Consider the following 21,630-nt stretch of genomic DNA (forward strand, 5'->3'; position numbering starts at 1 on the left):
GGTTATTCTCAGGGCCGGATTTGCCACAAGGCCACCGAGGCCAGGCCTCGGGGGCAGCAGTGGTGCAGGGGCGGCGCCACTCCTGCGGCGACTTCGCGGCCGCCCCCCCTTTCGGGCTGCTCGTTAAAGTTGATTGAGGGCACCGGTGCCCTTAGAAAAGATGGCCGCGAGCCGCCCACTACTGCGCATGCGCAGTTCTGTGGCGGCCGGGCTCGGGAAAGCTCGTATGCGCTCGGCCAGGCGGCGCATGCGCAGTAGCGTGATTGCGCCACCCGGTGCCATTTTTGAAAAGATTAAGAACTAATGTCAGCGGTGCGGCGGCGGGGGGGAGAGAGATGACATCTCTCATTGCCAGCACCACTGTTCCGCCCTCCTTCATCTGGTGGCAGACAGGCAGCGTGGCAAGTGACATCCCCATCTGGTGGCAGCGTGGCAAGTGACATCCCCATCTGGTGGCAGCGTGGCAAGTGACATCCCCATCTGGTGGCAGCATGGCAAGTGACATCCCCATCTGGTGGCAGCATGGCAAGTGACATCCCCATCTGGTGGCAGCATGGCAAGTGACATCCCCATCTGGTGGCAAGTGACATCCCCATCTGGTGGCAAGTGACATCCCCATCTGGTGGCAGCGTGGCAAGTGACATCCCCATCTGGTGGCAGCGTGGCAAGTGACATCCCCATCTGGTGGCAGCGTGGCAAGTGACATCCCCATCTGGTGGCAGCGTAGCAAGTGACATCCCCATCTGGTGGCAGCGTGGCAAGTGACATCCCCATCTGGTGGCAGCGTGGCAAGTGACATCCCCATCTGGTGGCAGCGTGGCAAGTGACATCCCCATCTGGTGGCAGCGTGGCAAGTGACATCCCCATCTGGTGGCAGCGTGGCAAGTGACATCCCCATCTGGTGGCAGCGTGGCAAGTGACATCCCCATCTGGTGGCAGCGTGGCAAGTGACATCCCCATCTGGTGGCAGCGTGGCAAGTGACATCCCCATCTGGTGGCAGGCAGCGTGGCAAGTGACATCCCCATCTGGTGGCAGGCAGCGTGGCAAGTGACATCCCCATCTGGTGGCAGGCAGCGTGGCAAGTGACATCCCCATCTGGTGGCAGGCAGCGTGGCAAGTGACATCCCCATCTGGTGGCAGGCAGCGTGGCAAGTGACATCCCCATCTGGTGGCAGGCAGCGTGGCAAGTGACATCAACATCTGGTGGCAGCGTGGCAAGTGACATCCCCCATCTGGTGGCAGCGTGGCAAGTGACATCCCCCATCTGGTGGCAGCGTGGCAAGTGACATCCCCATCTGGTGGCAGGGTGGCAAGTGACATCTCCATCTGGTGGCAGGGTGGCAAGTGACATCTCCATCTGGTGGCAGCGTGGCAAGTGACATCCCCATCTGGTGGCAGGCAGCGTGGCAAGTGACATCTCCATCTGGTGGCAGCGTGGCAAGTGACATCTCCATCTGGTGGCAGGCATAGTGTCAAGTGACAAGCGATGGTGGCAAGTGACACGCTCAGGGCTCCCAATGATTCTGCATTATGGTGAGTTAAACTATTTCATTTTACATTGCAATGTAATGATAGAAATAATGTGTTTCAGTCATCCTGACACCATACCAACCATGGTGCCGGGGATGATTAAGGCACTAACACCAGCCATTGCCCTGAAAAATTGCCCGCGAAAAATCATTACCCAGCGCGCTTACCCTGAAGTATTTTTAGTCTGTACAATTAAAGTCAGTTATTTTCAGTGTTCTCGTGTGTGGAGATATGTTTTTAATTGATCTATTGTAGCAGTCATCGATAAAGGACGAGAATGGTGGTGTGTGTGTGTGTGTGTGTGTGTGTGTGTGTGTGTGTGTGTGTGTGTGTGGCGCGGCATTGAAGGACCCGGCCTTGGGGCGGCAAAGGGAGTAAATCCGGGCCTGGTTATTCTGTTAAATGGTTGATGGGCTCCACTGCCATTTATCTTCTTGAAACAACATTCTGAGTAATACCAGACTCTTCCATAATCTAATGTTTTTACAACGGCTATGTAAAATAGTTTGCAGTTTGATAAAGCATAGCTGGACTTTGGGTATTTATATTGCACCGACAGTTAACAAGAGCTTTACATACTGTACATTCACATCAGTCCCTGGCCTCAAGGATCTCTAAGGTCTCACTAAAACACACACACTCTCACACACACACTCTCACACACACACTCACTCACTCACTCACACTCTCTCTGTGGATGGAAGCTGTAGTACCTGGAGGAAAGTGCAGGGAGAACATGCACACTCCATACAGATCGTGTCCTGGTTGGGATTTCAAATGATGACCCAAGTCTTATCCGCTAGGCCTCTGCACTTTAAATTATCCCTCCAAATTATATAAGCCCTAATGATGAACTTTTCTTATTTGCTCCCTTTTTGGGATTTTGAATTTAGCATTTGAGGCATTTTGTTTTATCTGTTTAAGTGCAAAAAAAAAACAAAAACTGTCAAAATCAGAGCTGTCTTGTGTCTGCACACTCCCTGTGTTATCTAAAAGACCCCAGCCCTTATCTTGGACTACAGAATAAGTAGCCTATATGTTGTAGAGATCTGAGAGTGGGAGTGGTTGAGTAGTTTAAGCAAAAGACAGCTGGGCATGGCTGGCAACACTCAGTCCACAAAAAAGTTGTATGGTGTCAGCCCACAACAGAACTTAGGAATCCACAACATATCTGACGGATAGGTATTTCTCTGTCCTTTAAAGGCATGAAACCTGTGAAAATGTACATGCTGTGCAGAGATACACCACATTAATTTTTTTTTTCCTTGAAATACACTTCAAAGGGTAAGTTCACCTTTAAGCACTTGACCTTCAGAAGTTTTTACCCCCTACATGATCAGCCCATATTTTGCTATTCTGCACTGTGCTACTTTCACTGGCAATTGCACAGTCGTGTGAAAATAACATTTTAAATAATTTTTTTCGCACAAATAGAACTTTTTTTTTTGGTGGTATTTGATCACCGCTTGGGTTTTTTATTTTGCTATTTAAACGAAAAAAGCCTGAAAAAAAAAAAGATATTTTCTACCTTCTGTTATAAAACATATCCAATGAACTTTCTTCATAAATTAAGGGCAAAATGTATTTTGCTACATATCTTTTGGTATAAAAAAAATCCCAATACGTGTATATTAATTGGTTTTGTGTGAAAGTTTTATAGCGTCTACAAACTATGGTGTGTGTATGTATGTATGTATGTATATATATGTATATATGTGTGTGTATATATATAATATATATATATATATATATATATATATATATTATAATATAATTATGCCAGGACAGTACAAATAGCAACCAAATTACCCCTTTTTAGAGAGTCAGAGGTATTTAGTAAGAGGCATGGCTAGTTTTTTAAGTTGTCATCTTTTGTCACGATTTGTTTGGAAAATGAAGAAATTAAACAAAATGCGCTTTACGCAGTGTTTTTTTTTACACATACTTTCACCGGTGCAGTACAGCATCATCATATGACTGGTGTGGTGGTGATCCAGGATACTGACTGGAGACAGTAGGTTAAAATGTGTCACCTTAGTGATATGAGGAGGGGTGAAATCAGATTTTTTTTTCTTTACACTTTGATGTTACAGTAATGATTACTGTAACAGCAATGTTTTGAACTCTCAAGAATGGGTTACATTCATAACCGCTGTGATTACTATTGTGTGCTGTGATTGGCTCACAGCTATCACATGGTGATGTGATTGGTCCAGATACCATGTGATAGCTGTGGGCCAATCACAGCATCACTATGGGAATCATAGCTGTTATGAATGAAAAAATTAGCATTTTTTTTCCCTCCAGCAGCCTGCAAAGCTGAGCATTGCACCCAAGATCAGTGGATCCCTGGTGCAATGTCGGGCTTCTGTAGACAATTACTCCAGCTTTCTTGCACAGGTGCTAATCGGTGCCCTCATAGTTCATTGAGAACTACTATCTGTCTGGCGTGGTGGCAGATGAGACTTGTAATTCATTAATTCACAAATTCCTGTGAATGAATGATGTGGCTTTGTGGGTGGTCCTCCAGCAGTTTTAAAATGTGACAGTCGGTGTGGGAAAAGGATCCCACTGCCTGCTGTTAAAGGGGAAGGGGTGAGGGAAGTGAGTGGGGCACGAGCTGGAACATGTTGCATATTTACACCCTAAATACTGTTGTAACATGTTCGAAAGATGATCTTTTTAAAGTGGTTGTATACCCTGTACAACCACTTTTACCTACAGGTAAGCCTATGTTAAGGCTTACCTGTAGGTGCTGGAAATATCTCCTAAACCTCCATGGTTTAGGAGATATTTACAAAAAAAAGTGCGCCGATGTCTATGGCCCAGGCGCACTTTAGAAAGGGCAGATCATGCAGTCTCTCTAAAGGGGGTCATGCTGTGACTGACGGCTCCCGCGCGCATGAGCAGGAATAACGTCACGCGACTCCGGCCAGTCACAGAGCTTGCGGCCCCGGAAAGAAGAGGGGTAAAGATGGATGCTCGCTGCTAGTGGGGACAGAGGTGACATCGCAGGCTTCGGTTTCAGGTAAGTGACACATAATGGGCTACTATGCTTTACCTTTGCAGGGAAATAAAGAGGAAGTAAAACCCATCAGGGTTTACTTCCTCTTTACGTGAAACTAAAAAAGTGCTGTCAGGCAAACTTTCTATTTATTTATTTTGGCAAGTATACCCTGAACCACACATAGGCAGCTCAGTGTACAGCACAACTTTGTGCCAGCACAAAGTAAGTCCTGTGTGCTTGCATGCATGGGAGTTGCATTATCCTGGCCTGGACTTTCAAGATTGCCAAAGGCTCTGAACCCAGAAGGAGCCTGGGAGCATAAGAGCTCCCAATGACAGAAAGGAGTGCAGATGCACTGGAGGGCATTGTCTTACTAGATAAGTTTGTCGTATTGTTCAAATATGCTACGTGTACTTGCACAATATGGCAAAAAGTTACTAGGGGCCCAACAATGTCTATCTGGTCTGGTAGTTTAGTTGTGCTTTAAGGCCTTTTTATAACTGAAAAACACTAGCAAAAGATTTTCCTTCTGTTATCTTTGTAGCATGTGGTTTTCTCCAACAGTACAGGTGCTCTTTACATCGCATCTGAGTCACAATGCTACCTGTAATGAAATGTCTGGTGAAATCTGATCTCACAGGTCCAAGGAAAGGCAAAATGAGGGAGAAATGAGAGGGACAAACCTAGGATAGTTTGTAGGGGTCCGGAAGCTGCATGCCGATGGGAAGATGGGATTCCAGATGTAGATCTAATCTGATGACCTTTCCTTTGCTTCTATAAGGAGTGCAGCAAACCACGTGAAGCATTCGGTTTTGAACAGGCTGTGAGAGAGTACACCCTGCAGAGCTTCGGAGAGATGGCAGACAGCTTCAAATCGGACTACTTCAACATGCCGGTGCATGTAAGTTTTTGCATTTTATGGTTTGGATTCTGGCTCTCTAAAGAGTTATAGTGAAGGTAAGCAAACTGCTGCAAGTATAAAGTGTAGGCAGTGAGACTGGCACATACCTGCATCGGCCTCCCAAACACTCTTGTCATGGGGCAATACCAGGTGATTCTGACAAGTAAAACTTTGATACTTCTGGGTAGTGTCCAAGCTTTCTGCTAAGCTCCACCCTCGCACATTCCTGTTGGGACAGCAATCTAAAGGGCAGCCTCACTGGCTAATGAGAATGTGCTGGAAACAAAAGGGGCAGGCAAGCTTTTCATGTCAGAATGGTCTGCGATTCCTGAACATACCTGCAGCAATTTACCTCCCTTCCTTCCAGTGACTTTATAAAGTAGAATTGTACACCAGATAAAATTAAAAAAAAATCACCAAAAAGCTAGCAACATGTGCATTAGGGTTGCCAATTTGTTACTGAATTTTGAGTTTTGTCCAGAGTTGCCTAAAAAACATGTTTAACAAAACTTCCTGATATCTTCCTTGTTTATACAGATGGTGCCCACCGAGCTGGTGGAAAAGGAGTTCTGGCGCCTGGTTAGTTCCATTGAAGAGGACGTCATTGTAGAATATGGGGCAGACATTTCTTCTAGAGATTTTGGCAGTGGCTTTCCGGTGCTCGATGGCCGGAGGAAGCTTTCTACAGATGAAGAGGTGAGAGGAAGCATGCACTGATTACAGGTTCTCTTTAGGGCTAATGCACCCAGGCAATTGCAATCAGTTAAGGCTGAACTTCAGTTATCCCTTCAGTTTTACAGGCTCCTCTTGTGCTGAAATGAGTTGGGCTTGGTTCTATTGCGTCTCTGCGAGTCACATTTTCTTGGGCGTGCCAGCCCATTCATTTGAATGGGTTGCTCTGTCTGTGTTTCATGCAGGAAAAAGGTTCCAGCACCATATTTAACCACTTCCGGACCGCCTGCCATCGTTCTGCGTCGGCTTTGACATTGAATACCGTTATTATGGCAGCAGATAGCTGCCATAGCCCCGGTATTTTTAAATACCGGGGCTATGGCAGCGTCGCGCTGCGTCCTGGTCATCTCCAGCCGCTTACTGGAGCTGTCTGTAGTGGCGGAGACAATACGATCCTTTCCCCTCAGAGGCTGGAAGTTGAGTGAGGGAATGTCCCCCATTCGTCTCCATACCATTGGATGACGGAAGTGACGTCAAATGTCACTTACGCCCAATTAAAGGGGAATATTTTTTTTTTATTTGAAGAAAAAAAAAGTTTTTCTTTCTTTCATTTTTTTTTTTCTATTGCATTTAAGTGTAAATGTGAGATCTGAGGTCTTTTTGACCCCAGATCTCACATTAAAGAGGTCCTGTTATGCTTTTTATCTATTACAAGGGATGTTTACATTCCTTGTAATAGGAATAAAAGTGGTCCCAATTTTTTTTTTTTTTTTTAAAGGGGCAGTGTAAAAAGTAAAATAAATAAGAAAAAAAAAATGTTTAACCACTTCAGCCCCGGAAGATTTGGCTGCTCAATGACCAGGCCATTTTTTTCTATTTTTTTTCTATTTGGCACTGCGTTGCTTTTTTTTTAACTGACAATTACGCGGTCGTGCACGCTGTACCCAATCAAAGTTGACGTCCTTTTTTTTCCCACAAATAGAGCTTTCTTTTGGTGGTATTTGATCATCTCTGCGTTTTTTATTTTTTACGCTATAAAAAAAAAAGAGCAACAATTTTGTAAATAACACGATATTTTGTACTTTTTGCTATTATAAATATCCCCAATTTTTTTTTAAAAAAAGCAAATTTTTTTCCTCAATTTTTAGGCCGATATGTATTCTTCTACATATTTTTGGTAATAAAAATCGCAACAAGCGTATATTGGTCGGTTTGCGCAAAAGTTATAGCGTCTACAAAAAAGGGGTTAGATCTATGGCATTTTTATTAATATATATATATATATATATATATATATTTATTATTATTATTATTATTATTATTATTATTATTATTATTTTTTTTTTACTAGTAATAGCGGCGATCTGCGATTTTTATCGGGACTGCGACATTATGGCGGACACATCGGACACATTTTTGAAACTATTGACAATTAGCAGGACTTTGTGTGAGGCATGTTGGTGAATGGGTCCACATAACAAGAAATGTTGGGAGGAAATATCTGAGGTAGATCCTATATTGAGTGATGATACCCACAATATATATTACAAGAAAAATGATATATATTTTAATAAAAACAAATGAAAGACAAATTTACAATGTAAAAAAAGTACATTTGAACTACAATGAGGCATGTTAGCATACGTCAATTTACAGACATAATTGGAATAGTAATTGTACATATACATGTCACAATGAGATGGTATATAATACAGTAGATAGAAGTATGCATCAATAGATGTTAACTCTACGCGTTTCTTGGCTTGAAACCAATCGTCAGGAGTCTGATGCAGTATAGCTACATTGAAAAAATAACTGTGTGTCAATGAAAGTGTGGAAAAATGGACACCAAAAAATGCAAATATGTTTTGATATACTCACAAAAAATGCATGGGTGGGTGATGTCCCATACATTGTGGTGCAATGTTGGCCCGGGTATACTGACTCTCCCCCGGGGTTGAGGCAGAGAGCACGCTCCACAAGACCATCGGCCCCGACCGACAAAATGGCCGGAGCACCTACAAGGGCCACCAAGAGGGAAGGTGACGAGGCCCAGGGAATGGGAAACACACTGGGAATGAAAAAGGGGATAATTGAGTGTCAGTGGTATAAGTGAGAGGTGGGTAGTGAAGGTAGAAAGAAGAACAGGGGATAGGACCCAAAGTGTGCATGGATGTGGAAATGTGAGAAACCCAAGACCAGGGGGAGGGGTGTGTGGAGCAGAAAGTGAATGTGCAAAGTGGGAAGCCACTGTAGGTGTCAGTGGAGGATTGTGAGAGTGTGCAGGGGGAGTTACCTGTAGTGAAACTGCCGGGCCAGGTGATGTGCCCCAAGGAGACATGATGAGCGCTTGAGGTGCCCGGCCAGTGACGGCCGTTTTAAAGCCGAGGGCTAGGGGCGCGCTCACGCCAACGTCATGAGCAGGCGTGATGACGTGAGGGGGGCGGGAAGCCAGAGACATCGTACGGCCAGCCTCCCAACCCCGCAACGTCAAAGCCATGGATGGTGATTCACCAAAGAGGCTCCGCCTCTGGCAACCAGAGGCGGGACCTGGGAGTCATGACGCCGATGCGTCGAGGCCAGGGCCCGCCCCCGTCAAGGTAGGACGGGTAGCGGGTCGTGGGCTGGACGCAACGCAACCCCGGAAGAGGACCAGATAGGTCCCGGGACCAACTACACCAAGGGGTAGTGAAAAACATAATATGCATGAGTGAGGAGAATAAAGATGTAAATATTATGAAAAAAGAAAGAAAAATGAATAATAATAATAATACAGTAAAAAGAAAAAACGAAGTACGGTCGGGGCCGATGGTCTTGTGGAGCGTGCTCTCTGCCTCAACCCCGGGGGAGAGTCAGTATACCCGGGCCAACATTGCACCACAATGTATGGGACATCACCCACCCATGCATTTTTTGTGAGTATATCAAAACATATTTGCATTTTTTGGTGTCCATTTTTCCACACTTTCATTGACACACAGTTATTTTTTCAATGTAGCTATACTGCATCAGACTCCTGACGATTGGTTTCAAGCCAAGAAACGCGTAGAGTTAACATCTATTGATGCATACTTCTATCTACTGTATTATATACCATCTCATTGTGACATGTATATGTACAATTACTATTCCAATTATGTCTGTAAATTGACGTATGCTAACATGCCTCATTGTAGTTCAAATGTACTTTTTTTACATTGTAAATTTGTCTTTCATTTGTTTTTATTAAAATATATATCATTTTTCTTGTAATATATATTGTGGGTATCATCACTCAATATAGGATCTACCTCAGATATTTCCTCCCAACATTTCTTGTTATGTGGACCCATTCACCAACATGCCTCACACAAAGTCCTGCTTTCTATCTCCAAAATTTTTCTTGCACAATATGGGATGGAGGCATGCTGGTGTATATATACAAAAATAAGTGGACAGGTCACAACCCCAATTTTAACACATATTGACAATTAGCGATCAGTGCTATAAAAATTCACTGATTACTTTGTAAATATCACTTGCAGGGAAGGGGTTAACACTAGGGGGCGATCAAGGGGTTAACTGTGTTCCCTGACTGTGTGTTCTAACTGTGGGGGGATGAGACTGACTATAGGAGATGACAGATCGTGGTTCCTAGCTATTAGGAACTCACGATCTGCCTCTCCTCTCCTCACAGAACAGGAATTTGTGTGTTTACACACACGTCCCTGTTCTGCCTCTCGTGCCCGCGATCGCGCATGGCCGGCGGTCATCGGCACCAGGAGCTGCCGCAGTATAATGACAGCGGCTGGTCGGCAAGTGGTTAAAGTGCCCCGTCCCGCCGTGCTCACGCGCAGAAGCGAATGCATATGTAAGTCACGCCCGCATATGTAAACGGTGTTCAAACCACACATGTGAGGTAGCACCGCGATCATTAGAGCGGGAGCAATAATTCTAGCAAAAGACCTCCTCTGTAACTCAAAACTGTAAAAAATTTTAAACTTCGCCTATAGAGATTTTTAAGTGTCAAAGTTTGTCGCCATTCCACAAGCGGGCACAATTTTGAAGCGTGACATGTTGGGTATCAATTTACTTGGCGTAACGTTACCTTTCACAATATTTTTTTTAAAAATGGGCTAACTTTACTGTTTTCTTATTTTTTAATTCAAAAAGGTGTATTTTTCACAAAAAAATTGTGTTTGTAAGACTGCTGCGCAAATACGGTGTGACATAAAGTATTGCAACGACCACCATTTTATTCTGTAGGGTGTCTGAAAAAAAAATAATAATCTTTGGGAGTTCTATGTAATTTTCTAGCAAAAAAAAAATGATTTTAACTTGTGAACACCAAGTATAAAAAAAAATGGTTAAAACACAGCGGCAGGGAAATTGCATGGTGCTTTTGCACCCGCTGATCCCGCACCCGCAAACACACTGCGTTTTTCGAAGCGTAGGTGTCCCATAAAAGTGATTGTAAAGGTAGAAATTTTAAAAAATAAATAACAAACATATCATACTTACCTCCATTGTGCAAGCTCGTTTTGCCCCCAACCTGCTCTTCTGGGGTCCCCCGGCAGCTCTCACGGATCCTCCCTACATCTAATAACCCCCTCGGAGAAGCACTTCCCTGAGGGGGTTACCTTGCGGGCACGCTCCTGAGTCCAGCATTCGTTGTTCATAGAGGCTGAATGCAGGACTCTGCCCCGCCCCCTGGCGCTCGCGTCATTGGATTTGATTGACAGCAGCGGGAGCCAACGGCTGCGCTGCTATCAATTTATCCAATCAAGTGCAGAGAACCCCGCGCAGAGAGACAGTGCATCCCGTGGGTCAGGTAAGTAAAACGGGGGAGCTGGGGGGCCGGTCACTGACAGGTGTTTTTTCACCTTAATGCATAGGATGCATTAAGGTGAAAAAACACGTAGGTTTACAACCCCTTTAAGAATGAATGTCAGCCCCGCTCGCTTTTAAATAGCTGCACGATTGGTTGCGGGTGTGGGAACATGTGCAATTACTGCACCCACAATCTCCTGCATTAGTGTGACCCTAGCCTTACTCTGATTTCACTGCACACTAATCTTCTCCCAGAGTGCATTAGAAGCTGTAACAAGGCTGATGGAGCCCACCTTATTTTTTGGTTAGAGGACTTCCAGCACTATCTAGCCCTTTCCTTACCCACCCTACTATTCCCCACTTTAGAATGTTACTGGGTTTAAAATAAGGTATGTAATGAACATGAAAAGGTTTTTATTTAAAATGTTATTAGCGTGTTGATAAGGGGGAGAGGGAAGAACTAGGGAAGGTAAAATATAAGCAGATTAACCACTTGACCTCCAGAAGATTTACCCCCTTCATGACCAGGCCATATTTTACGATACAGCACTGCGTTACTTTAACTGACAATTGCATGGTCGTGCGATGCTGTAACCAAATAAAATGCATGTCCTTTTTTTTTCCCCCACAAATAGAGCTTTTGGTGGTATTTGATCACCTCTGCGGGTTTTATTTTTTGCACTATAAACAAAAAAAGACAATTTTGAAAAAAACAACATTTTATACTTTTTGCTATAAAACATAGCCAATAACAAAAAATTAAAAAAATCGAATGTCTTCATTAAATTTAGGCCAATATGTGTTCTGCTACATATTCTTGGTAAAAGAAATCAAAATAAGCATATATTGATTGGTTTGTGCAAAAGTTATAGCGTCTACAAACTATAGCATATATTTATGGAATTTTTATTTCATCAGCAACTTATAGTGGGATTGCAATGTTGCGGCGGACAAACTAATGCCACTTGCTGGGAAGGAGTTAACAGGGGCGATCAAAGGGTTACCTGTGTGCCTAACAATGTGTTTTCTCACAGTGGGGGAGGTGATTTTACTATGGGAAGACATTAATCCATGTTCCTGCTTTGCAGAAACACATGATCAATGCTTTACCTACTGACAGAATGGCAATTTGCCATTTTTACATAGGCAGATCGCCGCTCTGCCTCTGCCTAATGATCGGCAGGTGGCGGTGGACACCTGCAGATCAACTCCGGCTGTGTCTAATCGGAGTGGGTCGCTGGCGGCGCACATGCGAGCCACGGACCCGGAAATGCGGGATCATGTACTAGGTACGTGATTCTGCGCAGGAGAACTGCCTAGCGGTTAAATTTTAAGGTCTCTGAGATCAGTTTTTGGTTTGCTTTTATTTCTTTCTAAAGGTCAATGTAAAACTTGTGTATAATTCACCTTTACTCTGACCATACACATTACAATTGTGCTCTCTCCTTTAGCTCTGTAATTCCTAACTGGATACAATTTTAAAAGGATTGCTAAGATAGGCCTTCACATTGCGCAGTTTTGAATCTGAAGAAAATTATTTTGTGATTTGTATTATCAGTTTGTAATGTATATGGCCAGCTTTAAACCTGGTACACACTAGCAGTCTTTTTTTCATTCAAGCCAGTGTTTTGATGTTACTACAGCGATCTCCCCCGCTGAGCTATTGTTTTTTGACAGGGGGATCGCCAACCCCCCGCCAGAACACACCGATTAGTGCTCTCAGCCATCGGCTGAGAGCACCTATCGAATGTAGATCAGCAGACCTTTTTCGTCATGCCCCTTTGACAGAAGCTGGACCAGCTGCTGTACACGTGGACCGAATGTCGGCTACTGCCCGATATTCGGCCCGTGCTTTAGAATTTTAGGGGAAGGAAAAACTGCCTGTGCTGTTATATTATTTGGACACCTGTGTGGAGTTTGTTTTGTTACCTGGTGGTAAAACCTGTTAATTCTTGTTTTCACCTAAATGACAGGATTATGCTCAATGTGGATGGAACCTCAATAATATGCCTGTTCTCGAACAGTCTGTCCTGTCCCACATCAACGTGGACATCTCTGGCATGAAGGTGCCCTGGCTTTATGTGGGAATGTGCTTCTCTTCTTTCTGCTGGCATATCGAGGATCACTGGAGCTACTCCATCAATTACCTTCATTGGTATGTTGCAAGCAACTGCATACCTAACTTAAAGGAAAATTCTGGACTTTTTGTCTTTTTGTTTATATTGCCGATTTGTTTTGCATCACTTTTTATAGATATTCTGAACTACTAGAGACTGCAAAAAGCTACCCCTGGGTACTCACTTCTGTGACTTCAACTGTGTTTTCAACCATCTTGTCTATATTAGCAGCTTGTAAGGCCTCGTTCACACATGGTATGTCCGTGCAGCCACTGCGTCCCACTTGCAAGCTATGGTACTGCCAACACGGGGATGCACAAAACACCTGTGCATATCTGTGCCAGTAAACATGGTCCGGTATGGGGCACTGATTAAATCATTCCATGTGAACGAGGCCTAACGCTCAGGGGCCATTCTATAGCGGAGAGCAAATACTGCTATATTGCTCCACACTTTGGAATATGACATAAAATTCAGGCAAGTCACTTGACTTTGAAGCATGTACAGCACATTTGTAAAGCACACCGCTATGCACCATTATGGCTGCAGTAAGGTCATACTGCTGCTTTTAAAAAAGAGGTCTCTGTTTTTAGGAGGATAGGATTTCAGATGGTAAAGTAGAATTCCAGGCTAAACTTGGAGAGTAACTCCAAAAAAATGGCGCATATATATACGTAAATACATACATATACACACACTGTTGCTCAAATTCAGGCTCCCTGATCTGGCTCGCCTGTGTCTGCCATAGATGGCAGCAGGGGTGAGGAGGGAGCGATGGGAGCCTATGGGTGATGTCACCACTCCCAGACATTCACAGATGTTTTTTGAGCGCTCTCTCCTCTCCCCTGCAGCCACCGATAACTGACACGGGGGGTCATGTGACCAGGCTGAAAATAGGTAACTATATAGCTCTCCTTTACACAGCTTAGTCAGCATGGGTGTTAGGAGGGACTAGTTAGGTTTAGCCTGGAATTTTACTTTGAAGTACAGAGAACACATTAACTTTTTGCTTTTATTTTTATTTTATTTTTCTCTCCTCTATTAAACATTTCCCCCATAATCTTCTCTGCAGGGGAGAGCCCAAGACTTGGTATGGTGTTCCATCCCATGCAGCGGAGCAGCTGGAGGATGTCATGAGAGAACTGGCTCCAGAATTGTTTGAGGCCCAGCCAGATCTGTTACATCAGCTTGTGACCATCATGAACCCCAACATCCTTATGGAACACAGTGTACCGGTGAGTCTGATGAAGGTCACAGTGATGTCTTTGCCATCTCATGGATTTTTTAAAAAATGGCAGATTACTTTTGGATTAAACTTTTTTGGTTCATATGCTTTATTTTAGGTTTACAGAACCAACCAGTGTGCTGGGGAGTTTGTGGTCACTTTCCCTCGTGCTTACCACTCGGGGTTCAACCAAGGCTACAACTTTGCTGAGGCAGTGAACTTCTGCACAGCGGACTGGGTATGTTTACCTAAATAGGATCGTTGTAGGATGTGTCTCCTGGGTCAGATTAAAGTGTCTGCCAAAAATGTAAATACTGATAGGCATAGTGATACTGAGAAGAGATTGAAGGTAGACCAATGAGATGTGCTGTTTATACCACGTGATCCTGGCACATGACATATTGAGATTGAGATTGAAAAGTCTTTTTTACTTTCACCTACAGTAGGATTGGCAAACAAAAAGACTGTAGGCCAGCCCAGGATAACCCTTCCTACTACCAGCATGCCTCCGTTTATTGCTAGTGACCTAGCAGAATTACCTTTTTTCTTTTTCAGTTTAAAGCATCAGTGAACTCTGTGTAATTTTTTTCAAATCCTTTCTCCTGTAGGTTAATGACATAAAATGCTAGTATGCACCACATACTAGCACATTGTGGCAGACTTACCTGTCATAATGGGCTCTCCAGCGCTGCACTATTACCAATACCATAGGTCCCAGGCTCTTCCATATTTTACACTCGGTGTTCCCTTTGGGTTGCAGTTGTTTGGCTGGCAAACAATGACGTCATTCTCGTATGTACGGCCGTCACATCATCGTGACACATTTTGGGTGCTATTAATGCACTCTAAGCTGAGCATGACATACTAAGCTGAGCAAGCATGGCTCAGTGTTTTATTACAGCTGTCAGGCAGGGGGAAGCATTTATGACAGAAAGATCAATAGGGTCTCTTCTGTCATAAGAGTGTGAGCAATTAAAAAAAAAAAAGTTTAAAGCGGAGTTCCGCCTTGGGGACAAAAGCTTAAAAGTCAGCAGCTACAAATACTGTAGCTGCTGACTTTTACTATATGGACACTTACCTGTCCAGGGAGCCCGCGATGTCGGCACCCCAGCCAATCTTCGGATTGACTGTCGGGTGCAGCCGCCGCCATTCCAGGTAAGTGAACCCGGCTTTCGACTTTTCAACCGTTTCCCTACTGTGCATGCGCAAAGCGCGCTGTGCTTTCTAATTGGCCTGGCGGCGGAGGAAAGAGGAGGGGACCAAACTTCTGGGAGAAAGCGGAAGTTCCACTTTTGGGTAATACCACTTTAAACTTCACCTACTTAATTGCAATTATCCGGCATGTTGTCTTCAGGCATGTTTTTAGAGTACTTCATCTGGACACCGCTGGACTGGATATTGAGGGGATAGCCTGGAAGTGTCCTTTGCATTCTGGGTTCCACATGGAGTGCTTTTCAGACTTTGTTCTGGTAAATGTTAGCTGCAGAGCACTTTCCAGGTCCAGAGCTGCTGCCATTGACACAGCTCTTGACCTATCTCTGAAGAGAGAGGTCTGGTGAGGCGCTACCTCTAGTACATATATATCGCTGAGCACCTTTAAAATTCTCTGTTTTCTGCCAGTTTCCACAGTACAAGAGGTTAATGTTGTGGGACTGAACACTGATGTTATCCACTGGGTGGAGTGTCACACATGCTCAGCTGCTTTCTTTTCTTTTCTGCCATACAGCATCGAGAAAGCATCTCCCCGTTGTTCCTCTTGCTTTGCAAAGAGCTACATTGAACTTTAATCTTCAATCTATTCCTGTGTCCACATACAGTGAGTTTGGTAACGTTCAGCTATCTGACCCCTCACCTGCTAGCAGCTTTCTGGGTTTCCTAAACCTTGTTTTGCTTTATTGCCACACAGTCACAACACAACCACTGTATATGGAAGGTACAGTCCTACCATCCAGTGCCCCTAGCTCACACTCCTCTGACTGTTTCGAGGTTGCTTGCATGCAAGGTTACTGATGTAGCCAACGTCTGCAGCCTGGAATCCTGTTACCCTCCACAATGTGGTTTTTGCTACAGTCTTGCACCTTTTCTTGCAGATTCAGTATCTGATCTGCCTACTGCCATGACGGGCCTCTGAGCCATCACCTTTGAGACTCTTAAGTTGATGCAATCTTTACCAGATGAGCTTGTCTCTGGGGAGTTGCATTCCTCTGCCATTACCCCCAAAGGAACTAACCATAGAAATTGCAAACACCCTGACAAGATGTCCCCCTTCCAACCTCCCTCCCCCAAATGCCTATTAGCCTTACACTCGTTTGTAGAGGACTTTACAATGTACGGACCCAATAAATGGTTGGAAAACCTCTCTAGAGCTCTGTTTTTGCTGCTCCTCACCCTATTTTGGTTATGACCTTACTTTTCAAAACTTTGGCTGACTGATCAAAGTCCCTAAAAGAGATCTTGCCATAGCTGTGGTTGATTCATTGGTTATAGAACATTTGGAGCAAATGGTTGCAGCATTAAGCTGCAGTTATGATGGGATGGCTTGAGGCTTCCTTTCCCAGTCAGCAGCGCCTGAATTTGGGGGAATGGTCCCTAAATCTGGAGGTGTTCCAGGACCTGTGTCACAGATAGGGACCCTAGATGTGCATCTCCTGGCTTCCAGTTTTGCCAGCAAACTCAACAGGTTTGTCAACAGGTACAGGGGTTTTTTAGTGTATGCTCTGATGGCTTAGTGGGACCAGAACACCCTGATCTATGCCTTTCCTTACCTAAAACTTCTTCCTCATCTACTTCACAGTATTAAAATGGAGGACATTCAAGTTCTCCTCATAGCTTTGGACTGTCCCCTACAAATGTGGGTGTGGTGGTAGGACTTCTGGCAGATGCTCTATGGGCTCTGCTGGATCATGAAGATCTTCTGTCCCAAGGACCGATTTGCCATCCTCTTTTATGGTCGTTTGCTTTAACAGCATTGCTATTGAAGCTTAGGCTCTGAGGGACAGGGGCATCTCTGAGTCTGTGGTTCTTATGATGGTAAAAGCTAGGAAGTCTTTTTCTCGCAAGGTCATTTATTAGACATGGAAAGCATACACTTGAGTTGGGTTAATTCTTGGGGCTTCCAACCCAGAAGTTTCTTCTTCCTGCAGCTGGGCCTGGACCAGCAATTGTCTTGCAGCACTGTCAAGGGTCTGACCACTTTATTCTGGTTCAGAAGCTGTTGGCTTCTCACCTTTTGATTAGAATATTTGTATAGGGGGGTCTCCTATGTAGCTACCTCTTTCTGTTCCCCTATTCTGTGGGTTTTGCATCTGGCTCTGTCTGTGCTTTAGAAACCACTGTTTAAATCTATTAGAGACATTCTTCTCTCTACTCTCACCCAGAAGTTAGTTTTCCTTGTAGCCATCATCCCTGTGAGGCAAGTGTTTGAACTGGTGGCCCTTTCCTGCAAGGAACTCTTTCTAGTTGTGCATAGGGACAAAGTGGTATTGAGGGCCAGGACTTCTTTCTTGACTAAGTTAGTTTCAGCCTTTCGCCAGGACATTGTTTATCCCTTTGCCTGGCCCCAGTTAAACCATAGGAAATTTCTCTACATTGTCTAGATTTGGTGCGGGCTACTACAAGAGTCTATCTTTCAGCCACAGCTTCTTTTATTGTCATTCCAGGTGAACCCTATATAGGGTGCCTTGACACCATCATCTCTAAGTTGCTCCTGCAGACCTTATTCCAAGCTTATGGTCTCAAGGATCCACCCTTTTTTGTCATGGCACACTCTACTAGACTTGTGAGTGATTCTTAGGTTAAGCATCGAGCAACTGTTTCCTAGAGTTGCAAGGCTACCCCTTGGTCTTCTGCTCACACGTTCTCAAAGGTTCTAACAGGTGGATGTTTCATCCTCATCAGGTCCTTAAGGAGGCTCTTTGAGCTGCAGACAGTCCCCAGATTTTCTGATGTCTTTTTCTATGGCCTGTTGACTCTTGTGTGCTGTGTTGCAGACTTCTTAGTTGGATTGCTTAATGACATCCTGAAGGTTAAATATTTCCTATGTCCCTTAATGAACAAGAAAGAAAAAAGGACTTTTATGCTCACCATAAAATCCCTTTCTTAGAGTCCATTGAGAGACACAGGTCCCGCCACTCTGTATTTAGAATCATGCCCTCCCTACTGCTTTGCTACAAAACCAGAGGCATTCTGGTAGTAGGAGGAGTTATCCTGGGCCGGCCTCTTTACTAAGGATGAGCTCAGGCGTGTTCGCAATCGCACATGCAGAGCCCGGCAGGAAGTCAGCACTGCACAGTGCTAACTACAGGCAGTGAGACATTTCCCGATCTCTGCAGCCGCGGATCAGGGAAAATGTCTCCCTGCTTGTGATAAGCGCTCCGCAGTGCCAAATTCCTGGCGGGCTCTGCGCGTGCAGTTGTGAACATACCTGAGCTCATCCTTTACTGAGGATGGCCATACACTGTTCAAATCTCGGCCGGTTCAGCAGGAATCGGACAAGAGTCGAACCGTTAATGGGCAGGCTGAATGTACCAAGGTAATTAATCGATCAGCATGGGTACAACCAGCAAGCCGAATTCTCCTACAACTATCGCTAGTGGCTGCTATAGCCGTTAGCAATAATCACTGTCTTCTCCCAGCAGGGACGCTTCCCCCTCCGAGAGCAGACAATGGCTTGGCAGGACGGATTCCCCTGTCAGCACTGTCTGTGTTAATAGGGGAATCATGCAAGTTTCTTTCCTGCAACCCGTGCTAGCAGAAAACAAATTCACACCGTGTGTGGCTGGCCTTAGAGAAATTGACAGAATTACTGTCTCTAAATGGGGAGAATGTATTTCCTGTGTGGTCACTGGGATGCAAAGTGAGGGGGAAATGTCCCTGGGAACAGAAGGCATTTAAATACTGACAAAGATTCTCTATCCAAAATTAAAAGTAAAGTTTAGTTGGTATGGTGGCTTAAAGTGGCTTGATCAGTAAGGCTGCCTATGCCACAGGATATCACAAGTTCTTCATGAATCGACAAGAGACCCCCATACAGTTTACGGGTACCATTCAAAGCACTAGCTGGTTGATGCATATTTCTGGGATGATCACACTTGAGAAAAAGATATATTGATATAAATAAATTACTCATGTTTGTTCAATCTCTGGTAGCTGCCCATGGGACGCCAGTGTGTGAATCATTACCGCCATTTGAGGAGATACTGTGTCTTCTCACACGAGGAGCTGATCTTCAAGATGGCAGCTGACCCTGAATGTTTGGACGTTGGTTTGGCAGCTGCTGTATGCAAGGAGATGACCGTAATGATTGAGGAAGAGACCCGACTACGTGAAGCTGTCCTACAGCTGGTAAGGACAGAGTTTTACATCTACATCTGCTGTTCAGTTCTTTAAAATTTTATTTTGGTTCATTCTATTTGTCATTTTTGAGAACTGCTGTTTTGGTTGCAGGGAGTCAAGCAGTCGGATGAAGAAGTATTTGAACTTGTCCCGGATGATGAGAGACAATGTTCATCTTGCAGAACAACTTGTTTTCTCTCTGCCCTCACTTGTAACTGCAGTTCTGACCGACTTGTGTGTCTGCATCACGGCGAGGAGTTGTGCTCATGTCCAATGCAGGACAAGTGTCTCAGGTGAGCATTGTCATAACACGTTTGTACATGGTCAGAAACTTGGGCTACCCTAACTTGTGCTTAACAAGGGTATGTTAAAAGCCTAACACTACTCAATGATTCATTTATTTTTAAAGTGTTGGAATAGTTCTTATTTCTGACTGTGACTACATTAAAGCGCTTTCCTCTTGCTTCCTTGTCCCTATGATTCCCATAAGGGAAATGTGTGTGGAATGTCATTGAGACAAGAAGACACAGACGGCAACAAAAACATTGTCAGCTTTTCTAAACTTTAGTTTTGTCTGTGTCCCCAATGGAGATTTTCCCTTCACTTCCTGTCCTAACAGGAAGTTGAGGGTAAATCTCTCTGAAAGGGACACAGACCGCTTTAAAAACCAGAGGCTCTGAACCCCTTTGATTGCCCTATCTAAAATAAAAATGCAGTTTGCTGTATATTTTGTAAGCTTTCCAGCAGAGTACAAATTGTAATTTCTTTAAAAACACCACAACCTCAACACATCACAGGTAGAGATGTAGCATGAATGTTTGAATGTATGGCCAAGCAGGAGGGGTTGAGAATAATTAAACATTTGCAATGAGTATTTATTATTGGTGGAGCCATGCCTACTAGCCTGCAGTCCTGAAATCATACTCGTTTTTCATGCAAGACAGATGGCTGTAGTCCTAGACAATGGGTTGTATGCAGGCTCCACCTATTCGCATGTCGATTCTGCTTGTGCTATAGTCTCTTTAATGTTTCTTAACACCTGGACAAAAGGGTAGGCATTTCCCAAACAAGCGATCACTGTAAATGGCTGTCACGATGAAATACTACTGGCTTCTGATCGTTACTTTGTGGCCAGGGACTATTGGTCACAGTGCTGGGACGTATGATTAGGAAAAAATAAGCGGCACATACAGTGAGGGGGAAAAAAGTATTTGACCCCCTGCTGATTTTGTACGTTTGTCCACTGACAAAGAAATGAGCAGTCTATAATGTTAATGGTAGGTTTATTTTAACAGTGAGAGACAGAATAACAACAAAAATATCCAATCCATAAAAACTCATTTCAAAAATGTTATAAATTGGTTTGCATTTTAATGAGTGAAACGAGTATTTGACCCCTTCGCAAAACATGACTTAGTACTTGGTGGCAAAAACCTTGTTGGCAATCAGAGGTCTGACGTTTCTTGTAGTTGGCCACCAGGTTTGCACACATTTCAGGAGGGATTTTGCCCCACTCTTCTTTGCAGATCCTCTCCAAGTCATTAAGGTTTCGAGGCTGACGTTTGGTAACTCAAATCTTCAGCTCCCTCCACATATTTTATATGGGATTAAGGTCTGGAGACTGGCTAGGCCACTCCAGGATCTTAATGTGCTTCTTGAACCACTCCTTTGTTGCCTTGGCCGTGTGTTTTGGGTCATTGTCATTCTGGAATACCCATTTTCAATGCCCTGGCCGAGGGAAGAAGATTTTCACCCAAGATTTGACGCTATATGGCCCCATCAATCATCCCTTTGATGCAGTGAAGTTGTCCTGTCCCCTTAGCAGAAAAACACCCCCAAAGCATAATGTTTCCACCTCCATGTTTGACGGTGGGGATGATGTTCTTGGGATCATAGGCAGCATTCCTCCTCCAAACACGAAGAGTTGAGTTGATGCTAAAGAGCTCGATTTTGGTTCCTTCTGACCACAACACTTTCACCCAGTTCTTCTCTGAATAATTTAGATGTTCATTAGCAAACTAAAGACGGGCCTGT

General features: G+C 44.3%; 1 protein-coding gene across 6 annotated transcripts in view; it reads left to right on the forward strand.

The window, feature by feature from the left end:
- The window catches only part of KDM5A (lysine demethylase 5A), a 93,286-nt gene that overhangs the window by 27,201 nt on the left and 44,455 nt on the right, over positions 1–21,630 (forward strand). For all 6 annotated transcript variants that reach the window (XM_073621642.1, XM_073621645.1, XM_073621644.1 and 3 more), the window contains 7 exons: positions 5,320–5,439; positions 5,977–6,135; positions 12,894–13,075; positions 14,110–14,272; positions 14,381–14,500; positions 19,411–19,605; positions 19,708–19,889. In XM_073621642.1, coding sequence (XP_073477743.1) covers positions 5,320–5,439; positions 5,977–6,135; positions 12,894–13,075; positions 14,110–14,272; positions 14,381–14,500; positions 19,411–19,605; positions 19,708–19,889 — 1,121 coding nt within the window. The remainder of the gene's footprint in view (positions 1–5,319; positions 5,440–5,976; positions 6,136–12,893; positions 13,076–14,109; positions 14,273–14,380; positions 14,501–19,410; positions 19,606–19,707; positions 19,890–21,630) is intronic.

Source organism: Aquarana catesbeiana, linkage group LG03 (genome assembly GCF_042186555.1).
Source record: "Aquarana catesbeiana isolate 2022-GZ linkage group LG03, ASM4218655v1, whole genome shotgun sequence".
In the NCBI taxonomy this organism is placed as follows: Eukaryota; Metazoa; Chordata; class Amphibia; order Anura; family Ranidae; genus Aquarana; species Aquarana catesbeiana.